The sequence below is a fragment of the Rutilus rutilus genome (genome assembly GCF_951802725.1).
Source record: "Rutilus rutilus genome assembly, chromosome: 19".
NCBI classification, from domain to species: domain Eukaryota; kingdom Metazoa; phylum Chordata; class Actinopteri; order Cypriniformes; family Leuciscidae; genus Rutilus; species Rutilus rutilus.
Genome location: NC_140232.1, coordinates 35,622,384 through 35,643,376, shown reverse-complemented (window position 1 = coordinate 35,643,376; position 20,993 = coordinate 35,622,384). Strand labels below are relative to the sequence as shown.

The following is a 20,993-nucleotide window of genomic DNA, read 5'->3' as shown; positions in this document are numbered from 1 at the left end:
TGATATTTCATAACTCTATATGACCTTATATCTCTATATGGAGCAAATGAGCTGTTCCTCTGGGTCCTAAAGTCAGTTTCTCTTCAGTGTGCATTCAGAGACACATGTAGACATTATTAAATCATTTTTTGGTAAAGTTTTAGCATTTTTAGTTTTTCTATGTGTACTGAAGCATTCCTCGCATTCCTCACATTCCTAAGAGTCTCAAATGGACCCGTGAAGGAAGGATTTGTTATTTTTTTTATATTTCAACCACAAAACTCCATAAAAAAAAAAAATGTTGTGTGTGTATTTGTGGTTCAAGTGCGAGAAAAGTCCTGTGGTCTTTGACCCTCCGATGAACACCCAATTTTTAAAATGATGCGTGGGAAGGATGAGGTTAATGCATCCTTTATAGCATCTCTTTTAAAAAAACCCAGTGATGTCATGAGTGATGTCATGAGTGATGCGGCGTGATGTCATGAGTGATGCGGCGTGATGTCATTAGTGATGCGGCGTGATGTCATGAGTGATGCGGCGTGATGTCATGAGTGATGCGGCGTGATGTCATGAGTGATGCGGCGTGATGTCATGAGTGATGTCATGAGTGATGCGGCGTGATGTCATGAGTGATGCGATGTGATGTCATGAGTGATGTGGTGTGATGTCATGAGTGAATCGGCATGATGTCATGAGTGATGTGATGTGATGTCATAAGTGATGCGGCGTGATGTCATGAGTGATGTGATGTGATGTCATGAGTGATGTGGTGTGATGTCATGAGTGATGCGGCGTGATGTCATGAGTGATGTGGTGTGATGTCATGAGTGATGCGGCGTGATGTCATGAGTGATGTGGTGTGATGTCATGAGTGATGTGGTGTGATGTCATGAGTGAATCGGCGTGATGTCATGAGTGAATCGGCGTGATGTCATGAGTGATGCGGCGTGATGTCATGAGTGATGCGGCGTGATGTCATGAGTGATGCGATGTGATGTCATGAGTGATGTCATGAGTGATGCGGCGTGATGTCATGAGTGATGCGATGTGATGTCATGAGTGATGTCATGAGTGATGCGATGTGATGTCATGAGTGATGCGATGTGATGTCATGAGTGATGCGATGCCAAATCGATAATTAGGCCTATTTTTTAAATTACAATTATATATGCATTTGTCAAAACCGAGAGACTTTCAAGCATCAAAATGTAATTTATTAATATGTATTTGCGCCTTCTATTTTGTCTGAAAACTTCCAACACTCGTGTGTGTCGCGTGAAAAATAGGCGTCGGTTGCGGTTCTATTTCTAGCACGCGGTTTCGGCGCGGCTCGAGAAGTGTGTGTGTCACGCAGGCATTGTGCTCTAACACAAGCTCTAACCAGTTAACATGAGAGCCGACATAAAAACGGACACTCCACGCCACGCAGAGAGAAATGTGATGCAGCGGCAGATCCAGAGTGAGACAGAAACACTAGTGGTTCACGCTTGCGCACATACTGCTGGTTTGGCGCGCAGTGTTCTGATTCGCTTATTTCCTATTTACTTGTTGGTGGATCCAATCCAGAATTACTGTTGGTTAAATTATAATCAGACACCCCCCCCTCCTTAAAAAAAAACTCTTCGGATCTGCACGATTCACACAAGTCACCCAAACTGACGTGAAAAAAGCGGGAGGCGCCGAAAAGCGCGCTGTTTGCACCCCTGCATGAGTGATGCGGCGTGATGTCATGAGTGATGCGGCGTGATGTCATGAGTGATGCGGCGTGATGTCATGAGTGATGCGGCGTGATGTCATGAGTGATGCGGTGTGATGTCATGAGTGATGCGGCGTGATGTCATGAATGATGCGGTGTGATGTCATGAGTGATGCGGCGTGATGTCATGAGTGATGCGGCGTGATGTCATGAGTGATGCGGCGTGATGTCATGAGTGATGCGGTGTGATGTCATGAGTGATGCGGCGTGATGTCATGAGTGATGCGGCGTGATGTCATGAGTGATGCGGCGTGATGTCATGAGTGATGCGGCGTGATGTCATGAGTGATGTCATGAGTGATGCGGCGTGATGTCATGAGTGATGCGATGTGATGTCATGAGTGATGTGGTGTGATGTCATGAGTGAATCGGCATGATGTCATGAGTGATGTGATGTGATGTCATAAGTGATGCGGCGTGATGTCATGAGTGATGTGATGTGATGTCATGAGTGATGTGGTGTGATGTCATGAGTGATGCGGCGTGATGTCATGAGTGATGTGGTGTGATGTCATGAGTGATGCGGCGTGATGTCATGAGTGATGTGGTGTGATGTCATGAGTGATGTGGTGTGATGTCATGAGTGAATCGGCGTGATGTCATGAGTGAATCGGCGTGATGTCATGAGTGATGCGGCGTGATGTCATGAGTGATGCGGCGTGATGTCATGAGTGATGCGATGTGATGTCATGAGTGATGTCATGAGTGATGCGGCGTGATGTCATGAGTGATGCGATGTGATGTCATGAGTGATGTCATGAGTGATGCGATGTGATGTCATGAGTGATGCGATGTGATGTCATGAGTGATGCGATGCCAAATCGATAATTAGGCCTATTTTTTAAATTACAATTATATATGCATTTGTCAAAACCGAGAGACTTTCAAGCATCAAAATGTAATTTATTAATATGTATTTGCGCCTTCTATTTTGTCTGAAAACTTCCAACACTCGTGTGTGTCGCGTGAAAAATAGGCGTCGGTTGCGGTTCTATTTCTAGCACGCGGTTTCGGCGCGGCTCGAGAAGTGTGTGTGTCACGCAGGCATTGTGCTCTAACACAAGCTCTAACCAGTTAACATGAGAGCCGACATAAAAACGGACACTCCACGCCACGCAGAGAGAAATGTGATGCAGCGGCAGATCCAGAGTGAGACAGAAACACTAGTGGTTCACGCTTGCGCACATACTGCTGGTTTGGCGCGCAGTGTTCTGATTCGCTTATTTCCTATTTACTTGTTGGTGGATCCAATCCAGAATTACTGTTGGTTAAATTATAATCAGACACCCCCCCCTCCTTAAAAAAAAACTCTTCGGATCTGCACGATTCACACAAGTCACCCAAACTGACGTGAAAAAAGCGGGAGGCGCCGAAAAGCGCGCTGTTTGCACCCCTGCATGAGTGATGCGGCGTGATGTCATGAGTGATGCGGCGTGATGTCATGAGTGATGCGGCGTGATGTCATGAGTGATGCGGCGTGATGTCATGAGTGATGCGGTGTGATGTCATGAGTGATGCGGCGTGATGTCATGAATGATGCGGTGTGATGTCATGAGTGATGCGGCGTGATGTCATGAGTGATGCGGCGTGATGTCATGAGTGATGCGGCGTGATGTCATGAGTGATGCGGTGTGATGTCATGAGTGATGCGGCGTGATGTCATGAGTGATGCGGTGTGATGTCATGAGTGATGTCATGAGTGATGCGGTGTGATGTCATGAGTGATGCGGTGTGATGTCATGAGTGATGCGGTGTGTCACCTGATCTCGAGACGTTTGCTCCACGATCACAGCGTCAGCGGGTCTGTCTGGAAGAGGAGCCGTGACCTGAAGCAACACAAACACACACACTGGGGAATCAACGCTTGTGTGTGACTCTACGCAGCTGGTGTGTGTGTGTGTGTGTGTGTTAGTGTGTGATGTGATATTCACCATGGCCTTCTGGGACGTCCGCTTCCCGCCGAACCCTCCAGCGCCGACGATGAACAACGAGAACTGATTATAACACACCAGCTCTCCGCCGCTGTACGTATGAACTGAGACACACACACACACGATGAAATTAATTCAGCTTTGATCTCAGGAATAAATTACACTTTACTATATATATTCACATAGGACACATCAGATTTACATTATAATAATATTTGTAAAAAATGACTGTATTTTTGATCAGATAAATGCAGCATTTGTGAGAGACTTCTAATTAAACAATCTGGCTGAACCCAAACATGTGTGTGTGTGTGCGTGTGTGTGTGTGTGTGTGTGATTCACACTGATGTTGTTTCTCACCGTCGAGCAGGACGATCATCCCGGACCCTTTATCCAGCACATCTGCGACCACGGCCCGTGACGTCAGCGTCCCTGAGAAGACACACACCTTCAGTAACACATGAGGAGTGTGTGAGTGTGTGAGGAGAGAAACGTCTTCTAAAACACATGAGGAGTGTGTGAGTGTGAGGAGAGAAACGTCTTCTAAAACACATGAGGAGTGTGTGAGTGTGTGAGGAGAGAAACGTCTTCAGAAACACATGAGGAGTGTGTGAGTGTGTGAGGAGAGAAACGTCTTCAGTAACACATGAGGAGTGTGTGAGTGTGTGAGGAGAGAAACGTCTTCAGTAACACATGAGGAGTGTGTGAGTGTGTGAGGAGAGAAACGTCTTCAGTAACACATGAGGAGTGTGTGAGTGTGTGAGGAGAGAAACGTCTTCAGTAACACATGAGGAGTGTGTGAGTGTGTGAGGAGAGAAACGTCTTCAGAAACACATGAGGAGTGTGTGAGGAGAGAAACGTCTTCAGTAACACATGAGGAGTGTGTGAGTGTGTGAGGAGAGAAACGTCTTCAGTAACACATGAGGAGTGTGTGAGTGTGTGAGGAGAGAAACGTCTTCAGTAACACATGAGGAGTGTGTGAGTGTGTGAGGAGAGAAACGTCTTCAGAAACACATGAGGAGTGTGTGAGGAGAGAAACGTCTTCAGTAACACATGAGGAGTGTGTGAGTGTGTGAGGAGAGAAACGTCTTCAGTAACACATGAGGAGTGTGTGAGTGTGTGAGGAGAGAAACATCTTCAGTAACACATGAGGAGTGTGTGAGTGTGTGAGGAGAGAAACGTCTTCAGTAACACATGAGGAGTGTGTGAGTGTGTGAGGAGAGAAACGTCTTCAGTAACACATGAGGAGTGTGTGAGTGTGTGAGGAGAGAAACGTCTTCAGTAACACATGAGGAGTGTGTGAGTGTGTGAGGAGAGAAACGTCTTCAGTAACACATGAGGAGTGTGTGAGTGTGTGAGGAGAGAAACGTCTTCAGTAACACATGAGGAGTGTGTGAGTGTGTGAGGAGAGAAACGTCTTCAGTAACACATGAGGAGTGTGTGAGTGTGTGAGGAGAGAAACGTCTTCAGTAACACATGAGGAGTGTGTGAGTGTGTGAGGAGAGAAACGTCTTCAGTAACACATGAGGAGTGTGTGAGTGTGTGAGGAGAGAAACGTCTTCAGTAACACATGAGGAGTGTGTGAGTGTGTGAGGAGAGAAACGTCTTCAGAAACACATGAGGAGTGTGTGAGTGTGTGAGGAGAGAAACGTCTTCAGTAACACATGAGGAGTGTGTGAGTGTGTGAGGAGAGAAACGTCTTCAGAAACACATGAGGAGTGTGTGAGTGTGTGAGGAGAGAAACGTCTTCAGTAACACATGAGGAGTGTGTGAGTGTGTGAGGAGAGAAACGTCTTCAGTAACACATGAGGAGTGTGTGAGTGTGTGAGGAGAGAAACGTCTTCAGTAACACATGAGGAGTGTGTGAGTGTGTGAGGAGAGAAACGTCTTCAGAAACACATGAGGAGTGTGTGAGTGTGTGAGGAGAGAAACGTCTTCAGAAACACATGAGGAGTGTGTGAGTGTGTGAGGAGAGAAACGTCTTCAGTAACACATGAGGAGTGTGTGAGTGTGTGAGGAGAGAAACGTCTTCAGAAACACATGAGGAGTGTGTGAGTGTGTGAGGAGAGAAACGTCTTCAGAAACACATGAGGAGTGTGTGAGTGTGAGGAGAGAAACGTCTTCAGAAACACATGAGGAGTGTGTGAGTGTGTGAGGAGAGAAACGTCTTCAGAAACACATGAGGAGTGTGTGAGTGTGTGAGGAGAGAAACGTCTTCAGTAACACATGAGGAGTGTGTGAGTGTGTGAGGAGAGAAACGTCTTCAGTAACACATGAGGAGTGTGTGAGGAGAGAAACGTCTTCAGTAACACATGAGGAGTGTGTGAGTGTGTGAGGAGAGAAACGTCTTCAGTAACACATGAGGAGTGTGTGAGGAGAGAAACGTCTTCAGTAACACATGAGGAGTGTGTGAGTGTGTGAGGAGAGAAACGTCTTCAGAAACACATGAGGAGTGTGTGAGTGTGTGAGGAGAGAAACGTCTTCAGTAACACATGAGGAGTGTGTGAGTGTGTGAGGAGAGAAACGTCTTCAGTAACACATGAGGAGTGTGTGAGTGTGTGAGGAGAGAAACGTCTTCAGAAACACATGAGGAGTGTGTGAGTGTGTGAGGAGAGAAACGTCTTCAGTAACACATGAGGAGTGTGTGAGTGTGTGAGGAGAGAAACGTCTTCAGAAACACATGAGGAGTGTGTGAGTGTGTGAGGAGAGAAACGTCTTCAGAAACACATGAGGAGTGTGTGAGTGTGTGAGGAGAGAAACGTCTTCAGAAACACATGAGGAGTGTGTGAGTGTGTGAGGAGAGAAACGTCTTCAGTAACACATGAGGAGTGTGTGAGTGTGTGAGGAGAGAAACGTCTTCAGTAACACATGAGGAGTGTGTGAGTGTGTGAGGAGAGAAACGTCTTCAGTAACACATGAGGAGTGTGTGAGTGTGTGAGGAGAGAAACGTCTTCAGTAACACATGAGGAGTGTGTGAGTGTGTGAGGAGAGAAACGTCTTCAGTAACACATGAGGAGTGTGTGAGTGTGTGAGGAGAGAAACGTCTTCAGTAACACATGAGGAGTGTGTGAGTGTGTGAGGAGAGAAACGTCTTCAGTAACACATGAGGAGTGTGTGAGTGTGTGAGGAGAGAAACGTCTTCTAAAACACATGAGGAGTGTGTGAGTGTGTGAGGAGAGAAACGTCTTCAGTAACACATGAGGAGTGTGTGAGTGTGTGAGGAGAGAAACGTCTTCAGTAACACATGAGGAGTGTGTGAGTGTGTGAGGAGAGAAACGTCTTCAGTAACACATGAGGAGTGTGTGAGTGTGTGAGGAGAGAAACGTCTTCAGTAACACATGAGGAGTGTGTGAGTGTGTGAGGAGAGAAACGTCTTCAGTAACACATGAGGAGTGTGTGAGTGTGTGAGGAGAGAAACGTCTTCTAAAACACATGAGGAGTGTGTGAGTGTGTGAGGAGAGAAACGTCTTCAGTAACACATGAGGAGTGTGTGAGTGTGTGAGGAGAGAAACGTCTTCTAAAACACATGAGGAGTGTGTGAGTGTGTGAGGAGAGAAACGTCTTCAGAAACACATGAGGAGTGTGTGAGTGTGTGAGGAGAGAAACGTCTTCAGTAACACATGAGGAGTGTGTGAGTGTGTGAGGAGAGAAACGTCTTCAGTAACACATGAGGAGTGTGTGAGTGTGTGAGGAGAAGCTGAGTGTTTGCTGATGATCACCTGATGTGGGCAGCGGTTTGAACAGCTCCAGATACTGCTCTCCGTGCAGCAGCTGAAAGACACACACACTGATGACATCACTGAGGAGACACACACACACACACACACACACACACACACACACACACTCACCCTGCTGAAGTCGATCTGGAGTCCCGGGACGCTGCTGAGGCCGGTTATGGCGCTCTGGGCCGCGATCACACTGAATGTGGGCAGACAGCAGAAGTCCTCCTGGCCCTCGTACAGGAACCGCAGGTGATCCGGGTCTCCGGTGGACATTCCCACTCCCAGCGCGTACAGGATACAGTTCATGTGTGTGTAGGAGAAGCTGATCTCCGGAAGAGTGTGTCCCACGGCCTCCGACTGCAAAACAGCACATCTCACTGGACCTGATTGAGAGCTGCTGATGGACACTGATCCTGTTCTTCTTCACTGTCTCGTTTTCCAGCACAAATATTCAAAATTGAAATATTTTACTATTTTTTTTATGGTGCCATTTTCTCAGGTTTGGCCTATAAAGTAAATACTCCCTTGATTCCTGTTTTCTGCTTATGCATATTAGAGCCAATTGGATAAATGATGCAGCGATAATTGTGTGTGTGTGTGTGTGTGTGTGTGTGTGTGTGTTGGTATGGATGTCAGAGTGTGGTCTGTATGTGTTTAATAAGATAATTGTGTGTGATTGTAAAATTTAAGAGAGAAAAACTCTCCTGCAAATCACAAATCCAACCACTGTGTGAATCTGTTTTATATAAAATATTGTTCATAAATCATTTTCGTAAACTTAAACCTCTATAACTTTAACTTTTTCCACGGCCCTGTGTGTAATCGAACGCTTCTCCAGTAAATGTGTGTTGATTTCAGTGTAGATGTTTGTGCTGGAGAACGAGGCTTGTTTGGAGAATTGTTTGCAGTGTGTGTGTGTCGATGTTTTGCAGTGTGTGTGTGTGTTTATGTTTTGCAGTGTGTGTGTTTATGTTGATGTTTTGCAAGTGTGTGTGTTCATGTTTTGCAGTGTGTTTATGTTGATGTTTTGCAAGTGTGTGTGTTTATGTTGATGTTTTGCAAGTGTGTGTGTTCATGTTTTGCAGTGTGTTTATGTTGATGTTTTGCAAGTGTGTGTGTTTATGTTTTGCAGTGTGTGTGTTTATGTTTTGCAGTGTGTGTGTTTATGTTGATGTTTTGCAAGTGTGTGTGTGTTTATGTTGATGTTTTGCAAGTGTGTGTGTTCATGTTTTGCAGTGTGTTTATGTTGATGTTTTGCAAGTGTGTGTGTTCATGTTTTGCAGTGTGTTTATGTTGATGTTTTGCAAGTGTGTGTGTTTATGTTGATGTTTTGCAGTGTGTGTGTGTTTATGTTTTGCAAGTGTGTGTGTTTGTTTTGCAGTGTGTGTGTTTATGTTTTGCAGTGTGTGTGTTTATGTTGATGTTTTGCAAGTGTGTGTGTTTATGTTTTGCAGTGTGTGTGTTCATGTTTTGCAGTGTGTTTATGTTGATGTTTTGCAAGTGTGTGTGTTTATGTTGATGTTTTGCAGTGTGTGTGTTTATGTTGATGTTTTGCAAGTGTGTGTGTTCATGTTTTGCAGTGTGTTTATGTTGATGTTTTGCAAGTGTGTGTGTTTATGTTGATGTTTTGCAAGTGTGTGTGTTCATGTTTTGCAAGTGTGTGTGTTTATGTTTTGCAGTGTGTGTGTTTATGTTTTGCAGTGTGTTTATGTTGATGTTTTGCAAGTGTGTGTGTTTATGTTGATGTTTTGCAGTGTGTGTGTTTATGTTGATGTTTTGCAAGTGTGTGTGTTCATGTTTTGCAAGTGTGTGTGTTCATGTTTTGCAAGTGTGTGTGTTCATGTTTTGCAGTGTGTTTATGTTGATGTTTTGCAAGTGTGTGTGTTTATGTTGATGTTTTGCAGTGTGTGTGTTTATGTTGATGTTTTGCAAGTGTGTGTGTTCATGTTTTGCAAGTGTGTGTGTTTATGTTTTGCAGTGTGTGTGTTTATGTTTTGCAGTGTGTGTGTTTATGTTGATGTTTTGCAAGTGTGTGTGTATGTTTTGCAGTGTGTGTGTTTATGTTTTGCAGTGTGTGTGTTTATGTTGATGTTTTGCAAGTGTGTGTGTGTGTTTATGTTGATGTTTTGCAAGTGTGTGTGTTCATGTTTTGCAGTGTGTTTATGTTGATGTTTTGCAAGTGTGTGTGTTTATGTTGATGTTTTGCAGTGTGTGTGTTTATGTTGATGTTTTGCAAGTGTGTGTGTTCATGTTTTGCAAGTGTGTGTGTTTATGTTTTGCAGTGTGTGTGTTTATGTTTTGCAGTGTGTGTGTTTATGTTGATGTTTTGCAAGTGTGTGTGTTGATGTTTTGCAGTGTGTGTGTTGATGTTTTGCGGTGTGTGTGTTGATGTTTTGCAGTGTGTGTGTTGATGTTTTGCGGTGTGTGTGTTCATGTTTTGCAGTGTGTTTATGTTGATGTTTTGCAAGTGTGTGTGTTTATGTTGATGTTTTGCAAGTGTGTGTGTTCATGTTTTGCAAGTGTGTGTGTTTATGTTTTGCAGTGTGTGTGTTTATGTTTTGCAGTGTGTGTGTTTATGTTGATGTTTTGCAAGTGTGTGTGTTTATGTTTTGCAGTGTGTGTGTTGATGTTTTGCGGTGTGTGTGTTTATGTTGATTTTTTGCAAGTGTGTGTGTTTATGTTTTGCAGTGTGTGTGTTTTGCAGTGTGTGTGTTGATGTTTTGCAGTGTGTGTGTGTGTGTTGATTTTTTGCAAGTGTGTGTTTATGTTTTGCAGTGTGTGTGTGTTGATGTTTTGCAGTGTGTGTGTTGATGTTCTGCAGTGTGTGTGTGTGTGTGTGTGTGTGTGTGTGTTGATGTTCTGCAGTGTGTGTTGATGTTCTGCAGTGTGTGTGTTGATGTTTTGCAGTGTGTGTGTGTTGATGTTCTGCAGTGTGTGTGTTGATGTTCTGCAGTGTGTGTGTTGATGTTCTGCAGTGTGTGTTGATGTTCTGCAGTGTGTGTGTTGATGTTCTGCAGTGTGTGTGTTGATGTTCTGCAGTGTGTGTGTTGATGTTCTGCAGTGTGTGTGTGTTGATGTTCTGCAGTGTGTGTGTGTTGATGTTCTGCAGTGTGTGTGTGTTGATGTTCTGCAGTGTGTGTGTTGATGTTCTGCAGTGTGTGTGTGTTGATGTTCTGCAGTGTGTGTGTGTTGATGTTCTGCAGTGTGTGTGTGTTGATGTTCTGCAGTGTGTGTGTGTGTTGATGTTCTGCAGTGTGTGTGTGTTGATGTTCTGCAGTGTGTGTGTGTTGATGTTCTGCAGTGTGTGTGTGTTGATGTTTTGCAAGTGTGTGTGTTTATGTTGATGTTTTGCAGTGTGTGTGTTTATGTTGATGTTTTGCAAGTGTGTGTGTTCATGTTTTGCAGTGTGTTTATGTTGATGTTCTGCAGTGTGTGTGTTGATGTTCTGCAGTGTGTGTGTTGATGTTCTGCAGTGTGTGTGTGTTGATGTTCTGCAGTGTGTGTGTTGATGTTCTGCAGTGTGTGTGTGTGTGTTGATGTTCTGCAGTGTGTGTGTGTTGATGTTCTGCAGTGTGTGTGTGTTGATGTTCTGCAGTGTGTGTGTGTTGATGTTTTGCAAGTGTGTGTGTTTATGTTGATGTTTTGCAGTGTGTGTGTTTATGTTGATGTTTTGCAAGTGTGTGTGTTTATGTTTTGCAGTGTGTGTGTTTATGTTGATGTTTTGCAAGTGTGTGTGTGTTTATGTTGATGTTTTGCAAGTGTGTGTGTTGATGTTTTGCAGTGTGTGTGTTTATGTTTTGCAGTGTGTGTGTTTATGTTGATGTTTTGCAAGTGTGTGTGTGTTTATGTTGATGTTTTGCAAGTGTGTGTGTTTATGTTTTGCAGTGTGTGTGTTGATGTTTTGCGGTGTGTGTGTTTATGTTGATTTTTTGCAGTGTGTTTATGTTGATTTTTTGCAAGTGTGTGTTTATGTTGATTTTTTGCAAGTGTGTGTTTATGTTTTGCAGTGTGTGTGTGTTGATGTTTTGCAGTGTGTGTGTTGATGTTCTGCAGTGTGTGTGTGTGTGTGTGTGTGTGTGTGTTGATGTTTTGCAGTGTGTGTGTTGATGTTCTGCAGTGTGTGTGTTGATGTTCTGCAGTGTGTTGATGTTCTGCAGTGTGTTGATGTTCTGCAGTGTGTGTGTTGATGTTCTGCAGTGTGTGTGTTGATGTTCTGCAGTGTGTTGATGTTCTGCAGTGTGTGTGTTGATGTTCTGCAGTGTGTGTGTTGATGTTCTGCAGTGTGTGTGTTGATGTTCTGCAGTGTGTTGATGTTCTGCAGTGTGTGTGTTGATGTTCTGCAGTGTGTGTGTTGATGTTCTGCAGTGTGTGTGTGTTGATGTTCTGCAGTGTGTGTGTTGATGTTCTGCAGTGTGTGTGTTGATGTTCTGCAGTGTGTGTGTTGATGTTCTGCAGTGTGTGTGTTGATGTTCTGCAGTGTGTGTGTTGATGTTCTGCAGTGTGTGTGTGTTGATGTTCTGCAGTGTGTGTGTTGATGTTCTGCAGTGTGTGTGTGTTGATGTTCTGCAGTGTGTGTGTTGATGTTCTGCAGTGTGTGTGTTGATGTTCTGCAGTGTGTGTGTGTTGATGTTCTGCAGTGTGTGTGTTGATGTTCTGCAGTGTGTGTGTTGATGTTCTGCAGTGTGTGTGTGTGTGTTGATGTTCTGCAGTGTGTGTGTTGATGTTCTGCAGTGTGTGTGTTGATGTTCTGCAGTGTGTGTGTTGATGTTCTGCAGTGTGTGTGTTGATGTTCTGCAGTGTGTGTGTTGATGTTCTGCAGTGTGTGTGTGTTGATGTTTTGCAGTGTGTGTGTTGATGTTCTGCAGTGTGTGTGTTGATGTTCTGCAGTGTGTGTGTTGATGTTCTGCAGTGTGTGTGTTGATGTTCTGCAGTGTGTGTGTGTTGATGTTTTGCAGTGTGTGTGTTGATGTTTCTCACAGGGTTTGTCGCTGAGGCTCCGGTCGGATTGGTTCCGATTCCTCGTCCAGAATCCAGCTTAGACAGAACCTCCACCAGCGTCTGCAGAGACTCTTCAGGAACACAGTGATGTTCATTACATTTACATTTAATCATTTAGCAGATGCTTTTATCCAAAGCGACTTACAAATGAGAACAATAGAAGCAATCAGACGAGCAAGAGGACAACAGTATACAGTGCTGTAACAGTCTCAGTCTAGCACAGAGCACAGCAAGGGGTTTTATTCATTGCCTCTATGTGACAGGCACATGCTGAGCGTTCTAAGCGTTTGATTGGCTAACAGCTGTAATGAGTGTGTGTGTGTGTGTGTGTCGTTACCCTGAATGCTGGCGGGTTTAGTGGCGTCAGTAAAGTCACAGATCTCGTTCCAAGAGTCTCTCACGGCCTCCGGCGTCATGATCTCGTTCTTCTGACGCACCGTTCGACCCAGAGTCCTCTCCCAGCGCACTACACACACACACACACACACACAGACACACACGGACAGACAAACACACACACACACACACACAAACACACAGATGTATGAGGACTAGTATTGATGATGCTTAAACAGCACTGAATATAGATGTATATATGAACACGTTATATAAGTGCTCTGCATAAAGGCGTTAGCAGTGAGTCACGGGTCGATTCGAGGATCTGGTGCTGATCTTCTCCCACAGAGATCAGGAGTTTCACAGAACAACTTACATTTCCCGATCCAGCCGGCGCCGACCTGAAACACAAGCAGCAGCTGAAGAGTGTCATGTAGAAAACACTTGAGATGATGGATACATTTTTACATTTATATGTGTGCTTTAATCAAACACTTGTACAGTAATTAATGCACTCAAGGTACAGTATGCAGTTAAACACCTCGAACAGGCCTCCGTTCTCCCGACACGACTCGTGACTCAACCAGAGCACCAGCGGCGCCACGTACTCGGCCTTCAGCGACTCCAGCAGATCTGAAAGAGCACAGCAGTCAGTGCGGTCCACACACACGTGATGATGACATCACGCTCACCTCACTCTCACCTGATGACATCACTCTCACCTGATGACATCACTCTCACCTGATGACATCACGCTCACCTCACTCTCACCTGATGACATCACTCTCTCCTGATGACATCACGCTCACCTCACTCTCACCTGATGACATCACGCTCACCTCACTCTCACCTGATGACATCACGCTCACCTCACTCTCACCTGATGACATCACTCTCTCCTGATGACATCACGCTCACCTCACTCTCACCTGATGACATCACTCTCTCCTGATGACATCACGCTCACCTCACTCTCACCTGATGACATCACTCTCTCCTGATGACATCACGCTCACCTCACTCTCACCTGATGACATCACTCTCTCCTGATGACATCACGCTCACCTCACTCTCTTCTGATGACATCACTCTCTCCTGATGACATCATGCTCACCTCACTCTCTTGATGACATCACGCTCACCTCACTCTCACCTGATGACATCACGCTCACCTCACTCTCTTCTGATGACATCACTCTCTCCTGATGACATCACGCTCACCTCACTCTCACCTGATGACATCAATCTCTCCTGATGACATCACGCTCACCTCACTCTCTCTTGATGACATCACTCTCCCCTCACTCTCACCTGATGACATCACGCTCACCTCACTCTCACCTGATGACATGACGCTCACCTCACTCTATTCTGATGACATCACGCTCACCTCACTCTCACCTGATGACCTCACGCTCACCTCACTCTCTCCTGATGACATCACGCTCACCTCACTCTCACCTGATGACATCATTCACACCTCACTCTCACCTGATGACATCACTCACACCTCACTCTCACCAGATGACATCACTCTCACCTGATGACATCACTCTCCCCTCACTCTCACCTGATGACATCACGCTCACCTCACTCTCTTCTGATGACATCACTCTCTCCTGATGACATCACGCTCACCTCACTCTCACCTGATGACATCAATCTCTCCTGATGACATCACTCTCCCCTCACTCTCACCTGATGACATCACGCTCACCTCACTCTCACCTGATGACATGACGCTCACCTCACTCTATTCTGATGACATCACGCTCACCTCACTCTCACCTGATGACCTCACGCTCACCTCACTCTCTCCTGATGACCTCACGCTCACCTCACTCTCACCTGATGACCTCACGCTCACCTCACTCTCACCTGATGACATCACTCACACCTCACTCTCACCTGATGACATCACTCACACCTTACTCTCACCAGGTGACATCACTCTCACCTGATGACATCACTCTCACCTGATGACATCACTCACACCTCACTCTCACCTGATGACATCACTCACACCTCACTCTCACCAGGTGACATCACTCTCACCTGATGACATCACTCTCACCTGATGACATCACTCTCACCTGATGACATCACTCTCCCCTCACTCTCACCTGATGACATCACTCTCACCTGATGACATCACTCTCACCTGATGACGTCACTCTTACGAAGGGCTGCACAATTAATAGAATTTCTAAACGTGATTACGGATGCCATGATTACGTAATCGTTCAAAGCCGTGATTACAAAAAAAAGTCCACTTACATTACTCTGCGGTGCGTTTAGAGTTACGTTGTGAGAGGCGAATCACGACTACTTCAGAGAACCCAGCACAATATGGTGCTCATACCAACATTGAATTAATAAAAACTACTTTGGGACTGATATTTAATAGCTTAACCTCATAGACCTACTGTTTATTTATCAGTATTAGTCATATTCTTACAATTTGTGTGCAAGTAAAGTGGGACAGTACTTGTGTGTGTGTAAAAAAAATTTGTGTAAACAAATTTATTATAATAGGCCTATATATACACGATTATATATATATACACTGCTCAAAAAAATTAAAGGAACACTTTGAAAACACATCAGATCTCAATGGGGAAAAATATCATGCTGGATATCTATACTAATATGGACTGGGTAATGTGTTATGAACGAAAGGATGCCACATCGTTTGACGGAAATGAAAATGATCAACCTACAGAGGATTGAATTCAAAGACACCCCGGAAATCTGAGTGAAAAAATGATGCAGCAGGCTTGTCAATTTTGCTGAAATTTCATTGCAGCAACTCAAAATGGTACTCAGTAGTTTGTATGGCCCCCACGTGCTTGTATGCATGCCTGACAACATCGGGGCATGCTCCTAATGAGACGACGGATGGTGTCCTGGGGTATTTCCTCCCAGATCTGGACCAGCGCATCACTGAGCTCCTGGACAGTCTGAGGTGCAACCAGGTGATGTCAGATGGACCGAAACTGGGTCTGACAATGGACAATGGATCCAAGGATTTCATCCCGATACCTAATGGCAGTCAGGGTGCCATTGTCTAGCCTGCAGAGGTCTGTGCGTCCCTCCATGGATATGCCTCCCCAGACCCTCACTGACCCACCACCAAACCGGTCATGCTGAACGATGTTACAGGCAGCATAACATTCTCCACGGCTTCTCCAGACCCTTTCCTGTCTGTCACGTGCTCAGGGTGAACCTGCTCTCATTTGTGAAAACCACAGGGCACCAGTGGCGGACCTGCCAATTCTGGTGTTCAATGGGAAAGGCCAATCGAGCTCCCTGGTGCTGGGCAGTGAGCACAGGGCCCACTAGAGGACGTCGGGCCCTCAGGCCACCCTCATGAAGTCTGTTTCTGATTGTTTGGTCAGAGACATTCACACCAGTGGCCTGCTGGAGGTCATTTTGTAGGGCTCTGGCAGTGCTCATCATGTTCCTCCTCGCACAAAGGAGCAGATACCGGTCCTGCTGATGGGTTAAGGACCTTCTACGGCCCTGTCCAGCTCTCCTATAGTAGCTGTCTGTCTTCCTGGAATCTCCTCCATGCTCTTGAGACTGTGCTGGGAGACACAGCAAACCTTCTGGCAATGGCACGTATTGATGAGCCATCCTGAAGGAGCTGGACTGCCTGCTCAACCTCTGTAGGGTCCAGGTATCGCCTCATGCTACCAGTAGTGACACTGACCCTAGCCAAATGCAAAACTGGTGAAAAACAGTCCGAAAAGATGAGTAGGGAAAAAATGTCAGTGGCCTCCACCTGTAAAACCATTCCTGTTTTGGGGGTTGTCTCACTGTTGCCCATCTAGTGCACCTGCTGTTAATGTCATTACCACTAAAGCAGCTGAAACTGATTACCAACCCCCTCTTTTACTTAACTGACCAGATCAATATCCCAGGAGTTTAACTGACTTGATGCTATTCTCTGATTAAAAAGTGTTCCCTTTATTTTTTTGAGCAGTGTATATATATATATGATTTTTCTCATAATTGTGCAGCCCTGCGCTCACGTGATGACGTCACTCTCGCATGATTGGCTCAGCACCTGGAGGCATGACGGTCTCGGTGAGCCGGGATCCAGCGGTCGGCGCCACCGTGTTGCAGTGGATGTTGTACTTCTGGCCTTCGATGGCCAGTGTGTTGGACAGTCCCAGCAGACCCAGCTTCGCCGCGCTGTAGTTCGCCTGCCCGAAGTTCCCGTAGATTCCCGCCGCGGACGACGTCATGATGATCCTGCACACAGATGCGAGGAAAACCCGTCGGGATAAAACATCACGTTCAGGTGAAACCACAGACTGTATAAAGCATTGGGCGTAGTGTCCGTGATGTCACCCGCCGGTTTCTGAAGAGCCAAAGCGTCACCGCCAAACGGCAACCTTCCAGTCTCTCTCGAATCCAACACTGAAGTGACGTTTAAATTATATTCTACTAGTGCAAAATGCCCGTGCAAAAGTTTTTGTGTGTGTTTTTAGTAATTGTTGGTTTGGTGTGTTTGAGAGCTCATTACAATTACACAGCAGAAGTTCAGTGACATTTTTATTTGTGCGTGGTAGAAAGCAAATACTGATACTGACATGATGACTACACGATTTTAACTACACGATTCAGGGAGCAGGCTACACAGGGAACTCCAAGCTACTTAAGCTCCACTGCTTTCTTCGGCCCTCTCTGTGAGGGTCAAAAGCCAGTGTGTGCTTCTTTTACCGATATATATTTACCAATATCTTTTGCATCTCTAATCCAAACAATGTCAAACTTGGCACTGCACTTACTCATGCCCGTGGCGAGACACCTGTCAAGTTTGAAATCCATCGGACTAACGGTTCGAGAGATATGCGAATAACAGACACACACACACACACACACACAGACAGACAGAAAGACAGACATTCCAGTAATTTATAGATAGATATAATATACAGAAGTAAGGTTACACAGTGAACTCGACGATTCAGGGAGCGGGTTACACAGTGAACTCGACGATTCAGGGAGCGGGTTACACAGTGAACTCGACGATTCAGGGAGCGGGCTACACAGTGAACTCCGAAAAAACGCTACGCTTGAGCAAACAGTTTGTGAATAGGTTACTACAAATGATGGCCGTTTAATAAAATATAATATTCAGAAGTAAACAGTGTAGCTGACAGAGTGTTTATGTCAGAATGTTTCTTTTTAAACCACAACCTTCTAAGTGCTTCTTTTACTGATATTTTTAACGATATCTTTTGCATTTCTAATCCATACAACGTCAAACTTGGCACTGCACTTACTCGTGCCCGTGGCAAGACACCGGTCAAGTTTGAAATCCATCAGACTAACGGTTCGAGTGATATGCGAATAACAGACACACACACAGACAGACAGACGTTTCTGTAATTTATAGATAGATGGTCACCGCACGTCACTCTCGGATAAACTAAAATATGCAGCGAGGCGGATTAGCTGAGGTGACGTGATGCTAACAGACAGCAGACAAACAGCTAGTAGTGACATCAGCAGCAATCCACCTGTCACTCAAGTGGCCACGCCCTTAATTATGCAGAGGCTTAATATAATTTAAACGTCACTTCCGTGTTGGCTTCAAGAGAGAGACGGGAAGGTCGCCGCTTGGTTGAAACACAGCGGATCTCCGTACCTCCCAAACTTCTGGTTCTTCATGTGGTTCCAGGCGGCTCTCGTGACGAGGAACGAGCCTCTCAGATGAACACGGTGAATCAGGTCTGAAACACACGCGTCAAAGTCAGCTTTATCGCATAAACACAGACACACGTGTGATATATCAGCTCAACTCGGTTAAAGTCCCCCTGAGTCAATCATTTTATCCGTTAAAACTCATCTTTGATCACCAAAATTACATATTTAAATGTTTCTTCATGTCTTAAAATATCTTGAATGTAACTCGACACCCTCGCCTCATTTAGTATGCGCGGTTCTATGAATATGCAAATAAGCCCCGCCTCCACTCACTCACTCAGCTCAGAGATCCACTGGTTGACGATCACACGTTGATCTGATTGGTTACAAGGTAGTTTGTGACGTCAGAAACACCAGCGATTTCAAAGCGTGTGTTTGAGACTGTCTTTGGTTCACTGCAGTTTTAAGGAGGAAATACTCAGCAATGGTGTCGACTTATGAACTTACACATGCTTTGTCTTAAAGCAGATTAAAAACACCACATGGAAAGCTGGGTTTTCACCACAGGGGGACTTTAAATAATTGACATATTTTGCAACATTGATTCAAGATTCACACTGACTCTATTCTGGCTTTACAGCAGAATCTGAATTCCTCTCATATTTGATGAAGTTTGCATCACTGATTCAGTTCATTACTGTGAAGCTGCTTTGAATCGCTCTGTACTGTATGAAGCGAGACTCGATGTTTCTTCACGTACCCCAGTCCACGTCACTGGTCCGAGCGAAAGACCGGTCCCGCAGGATCCTTCGGAAACAGCAGAGGAGATTTACAACTCACGCCGTTCGCTCTCAGAGAGCCAGAGATCAGAAACACTTACCCAGCGTTATTCACCACGATATCTGGAAAACAACACGCCACAAACTCAACCACACGGACAGCAATGCATTTATTCTAAACAACAGAAATCTGCACCTTCAATATGATCTTTTTACTAAAATGTGGAGTTCCAGAAGTAAAAGCACCATTCGTTTCTCCATAGGGGAACCGATTTTGACAGATAACTTATAAACCTTTACGCTACAAGGTTGTTAATCGATGGAATATGCCTCCGCTGAAGCTTTACTTCAACTTGTTTTATAATAATCATGTTTAACAGCTGAATTAGTGGTGAAAATCATTGGCAATGCATCATGGGATTGTAGTTCTTTTCCTCATTAAAGACTTGGTGTTTTTGTTAGGGACTGACAAAGTTCTCCTCGTAGCCGGTTGGTTGGTTTGTTTCATGTATTGTAACGCTTTAACCAAGACTTTTTTCTTTTAAATCCCTATGGGAGAAATGAATGGACAAAATACCTCCGGAACCAGCGCTCTATAGATTATGAATAATAATATCACATCATATTGCAGGTCACCTATTCGTCCGAACGCATCCAGCGCCGTCTGTATGAGCTTCTCTCCGTCTTCCACTGAATCTGTGAGGTGAAGATACAGGATCAGCATCAGCATCAGGACAGGTGTGATTGATTGACAGGTGAATCGTTACCGTAGTTGGCCACGGCTTTCCCTCCGTTAGCTCTGATCTCCTCCACAACTCGATCCGCAGCTGCAGAACTCTTGCCTCCTCCTTTAATATCTCCTCCCAGATCATTGACTGTGGGAAAAGAACAGAAAACACAGATCTAGAAAACGATTCATAAGCATCGACTCATTTGAACTGAATCATTTAGAGATCCGATCACCGATGACAGCGGCTCCTCTCTGCCCGAACGCCAGCGCGTATTCCCTCCCCAAACCTGCACAAAAACACACATGATTTACATGATTTATGAATATCAGCATCAGATAATCATGAGGGCATCAGTCACTCAGTCTTATCTGCTGTTTGCACTTTGATCGACTCAGAAAAGCTGATTCACTTCCAAACAACACGCTTAAGCATGTATAAAAGCCTTTAAGCTCAATATACTAGCCCAAATAATGCAAGTGCATAAATATTACCCATCTATATTCACGTGTCAGCAGTAACTTTCACAATACAATAAGGATAATAGATAACTAATATGCTCTCTGTTTGCTTGCTGTAAACCCTCTCGGAAAGCGTTTGTCTGATGCATTTACACATTATACTTATGCAAAAATAACGGCATCTCTCTGTTAGTGAACTTTGCATTAACATACTTGCATGTATTTGCATAAACGCATGAGTTTATGAAGCTAAAACTGACCTCCGCCGGCTCCCGTCACCAGCACCACTCGACCGTCGAAAGTCAAAGGCACAGACATATTTAGATGATATTTCTGTTTATGATGATGATGATGATGTTTCCCTGGAGCGATCAGTGTGAAAGTCTTCGGATCTGCTGTGAAACACTCCGCCGTGACTTTTGCCCTACTTCCGCAGCGCTGACGTCACCCGATAACAACCAATCCGGTGCGCGCGTGTTCACTCCACCAAACAGCAGCACGTGACACTCATTTGTGCGCACTGTTTATTGTGATTAATATTCGAATATATAATCTAAATCGCAGTTTGAGCTGCTGTGTCATTGAGAGTGTTCATGTGTAAAATGTTTTATGAAATCTGCCATCGTAAAAAAAACAAAAACA

The 20,993-nt window shown here is 44.9% G+C and overlaps 1 protein-coding gene across 2 annotated transcripts in view; it reads right to left on the bottom strand.

Moving 5' to 3' along the window:
• Positions 1 to 20,849, bottom strand: part of hsd17b4 (hydroxysteroid (17-beta) dehydrogenase 4) — a 24,815-nt gene extending 3,966 nt beyond the window's left edge. The window contains exons 1-17 of one of the 2 annotated variants that reach the window (XM_084389141.1): positions 20,612 to 20,849; positions 20,126 to 20,179; positions 19,930 to 20,037; positions 19,799 to 19,858; positions 19,264 to 19,285; positions 19,144 to 19,190; positions 18,385 to 18,469; positions 16,795 to 16,982; positions 13,267 to 13,358; positions 13,102 to 13,126; positions 12,727 to 12,855; positions 12,369 to 12,460; positions 7,518 to 7,748; positions 7,386 to 7,437; positions 4,027 to 4,098; positions 3,667 to 3,770; positions 3,496 to 3,561 (exon numbers count right to left, since the gene is read on the bottom strand). In XM_084389141.1, coding sequence (XP_084245267.1) covers positions 3,496 to 3,561; positions 3,667 to 3,770; positions 4,027 to 4,098; positions 7,386 to 7,437; positions 7,518 to 7,748; positions 12,369 to 12,460; positions 12,727 to 12,855; positions 13,102 to 13,126; positions 13,267 to 13,358; positions 16,795 to 16,982; positions 18,385 to 18,469; positions 19,144 to 19,190; positions 19,264 to 19,285; positions 19,799 to 19,858; positions 19,930 to 20,037; positions 20,126 to 20,179; positions 20,612 to 20,669 — 1,485 coding nt within the window. In that variant the 5' untranslated portion in view covers positions 20,670 to 20,849. The remainder of the gene's footprint in view (positions 1 to 3,495; positions 3,562 to 3,666; positions 3,771 to 4,026; positions 4,099 to 7,385; positions 7,438 to 7,517; positions 7,749 to 12,368; positions 12,461 to 12,726; positions 12,856 to 13,101; positions 13,127 to 13,266; positions 13,359 to 16,794; positions 16,983 to 18,384; positions 18,470 to 19,143; positions 19,191 to 19,263; positions 19,286 to 19,798; positions 19,859 to 19,929; positions 20,038 to 20,125; positions 20,180 to 20,611) is intronic. The other variant, XM_084389140.1, reaches the window with a different exon arrangement.
• Positions 20,850 to 20,993: the final 144 nt, after the last annotated feature.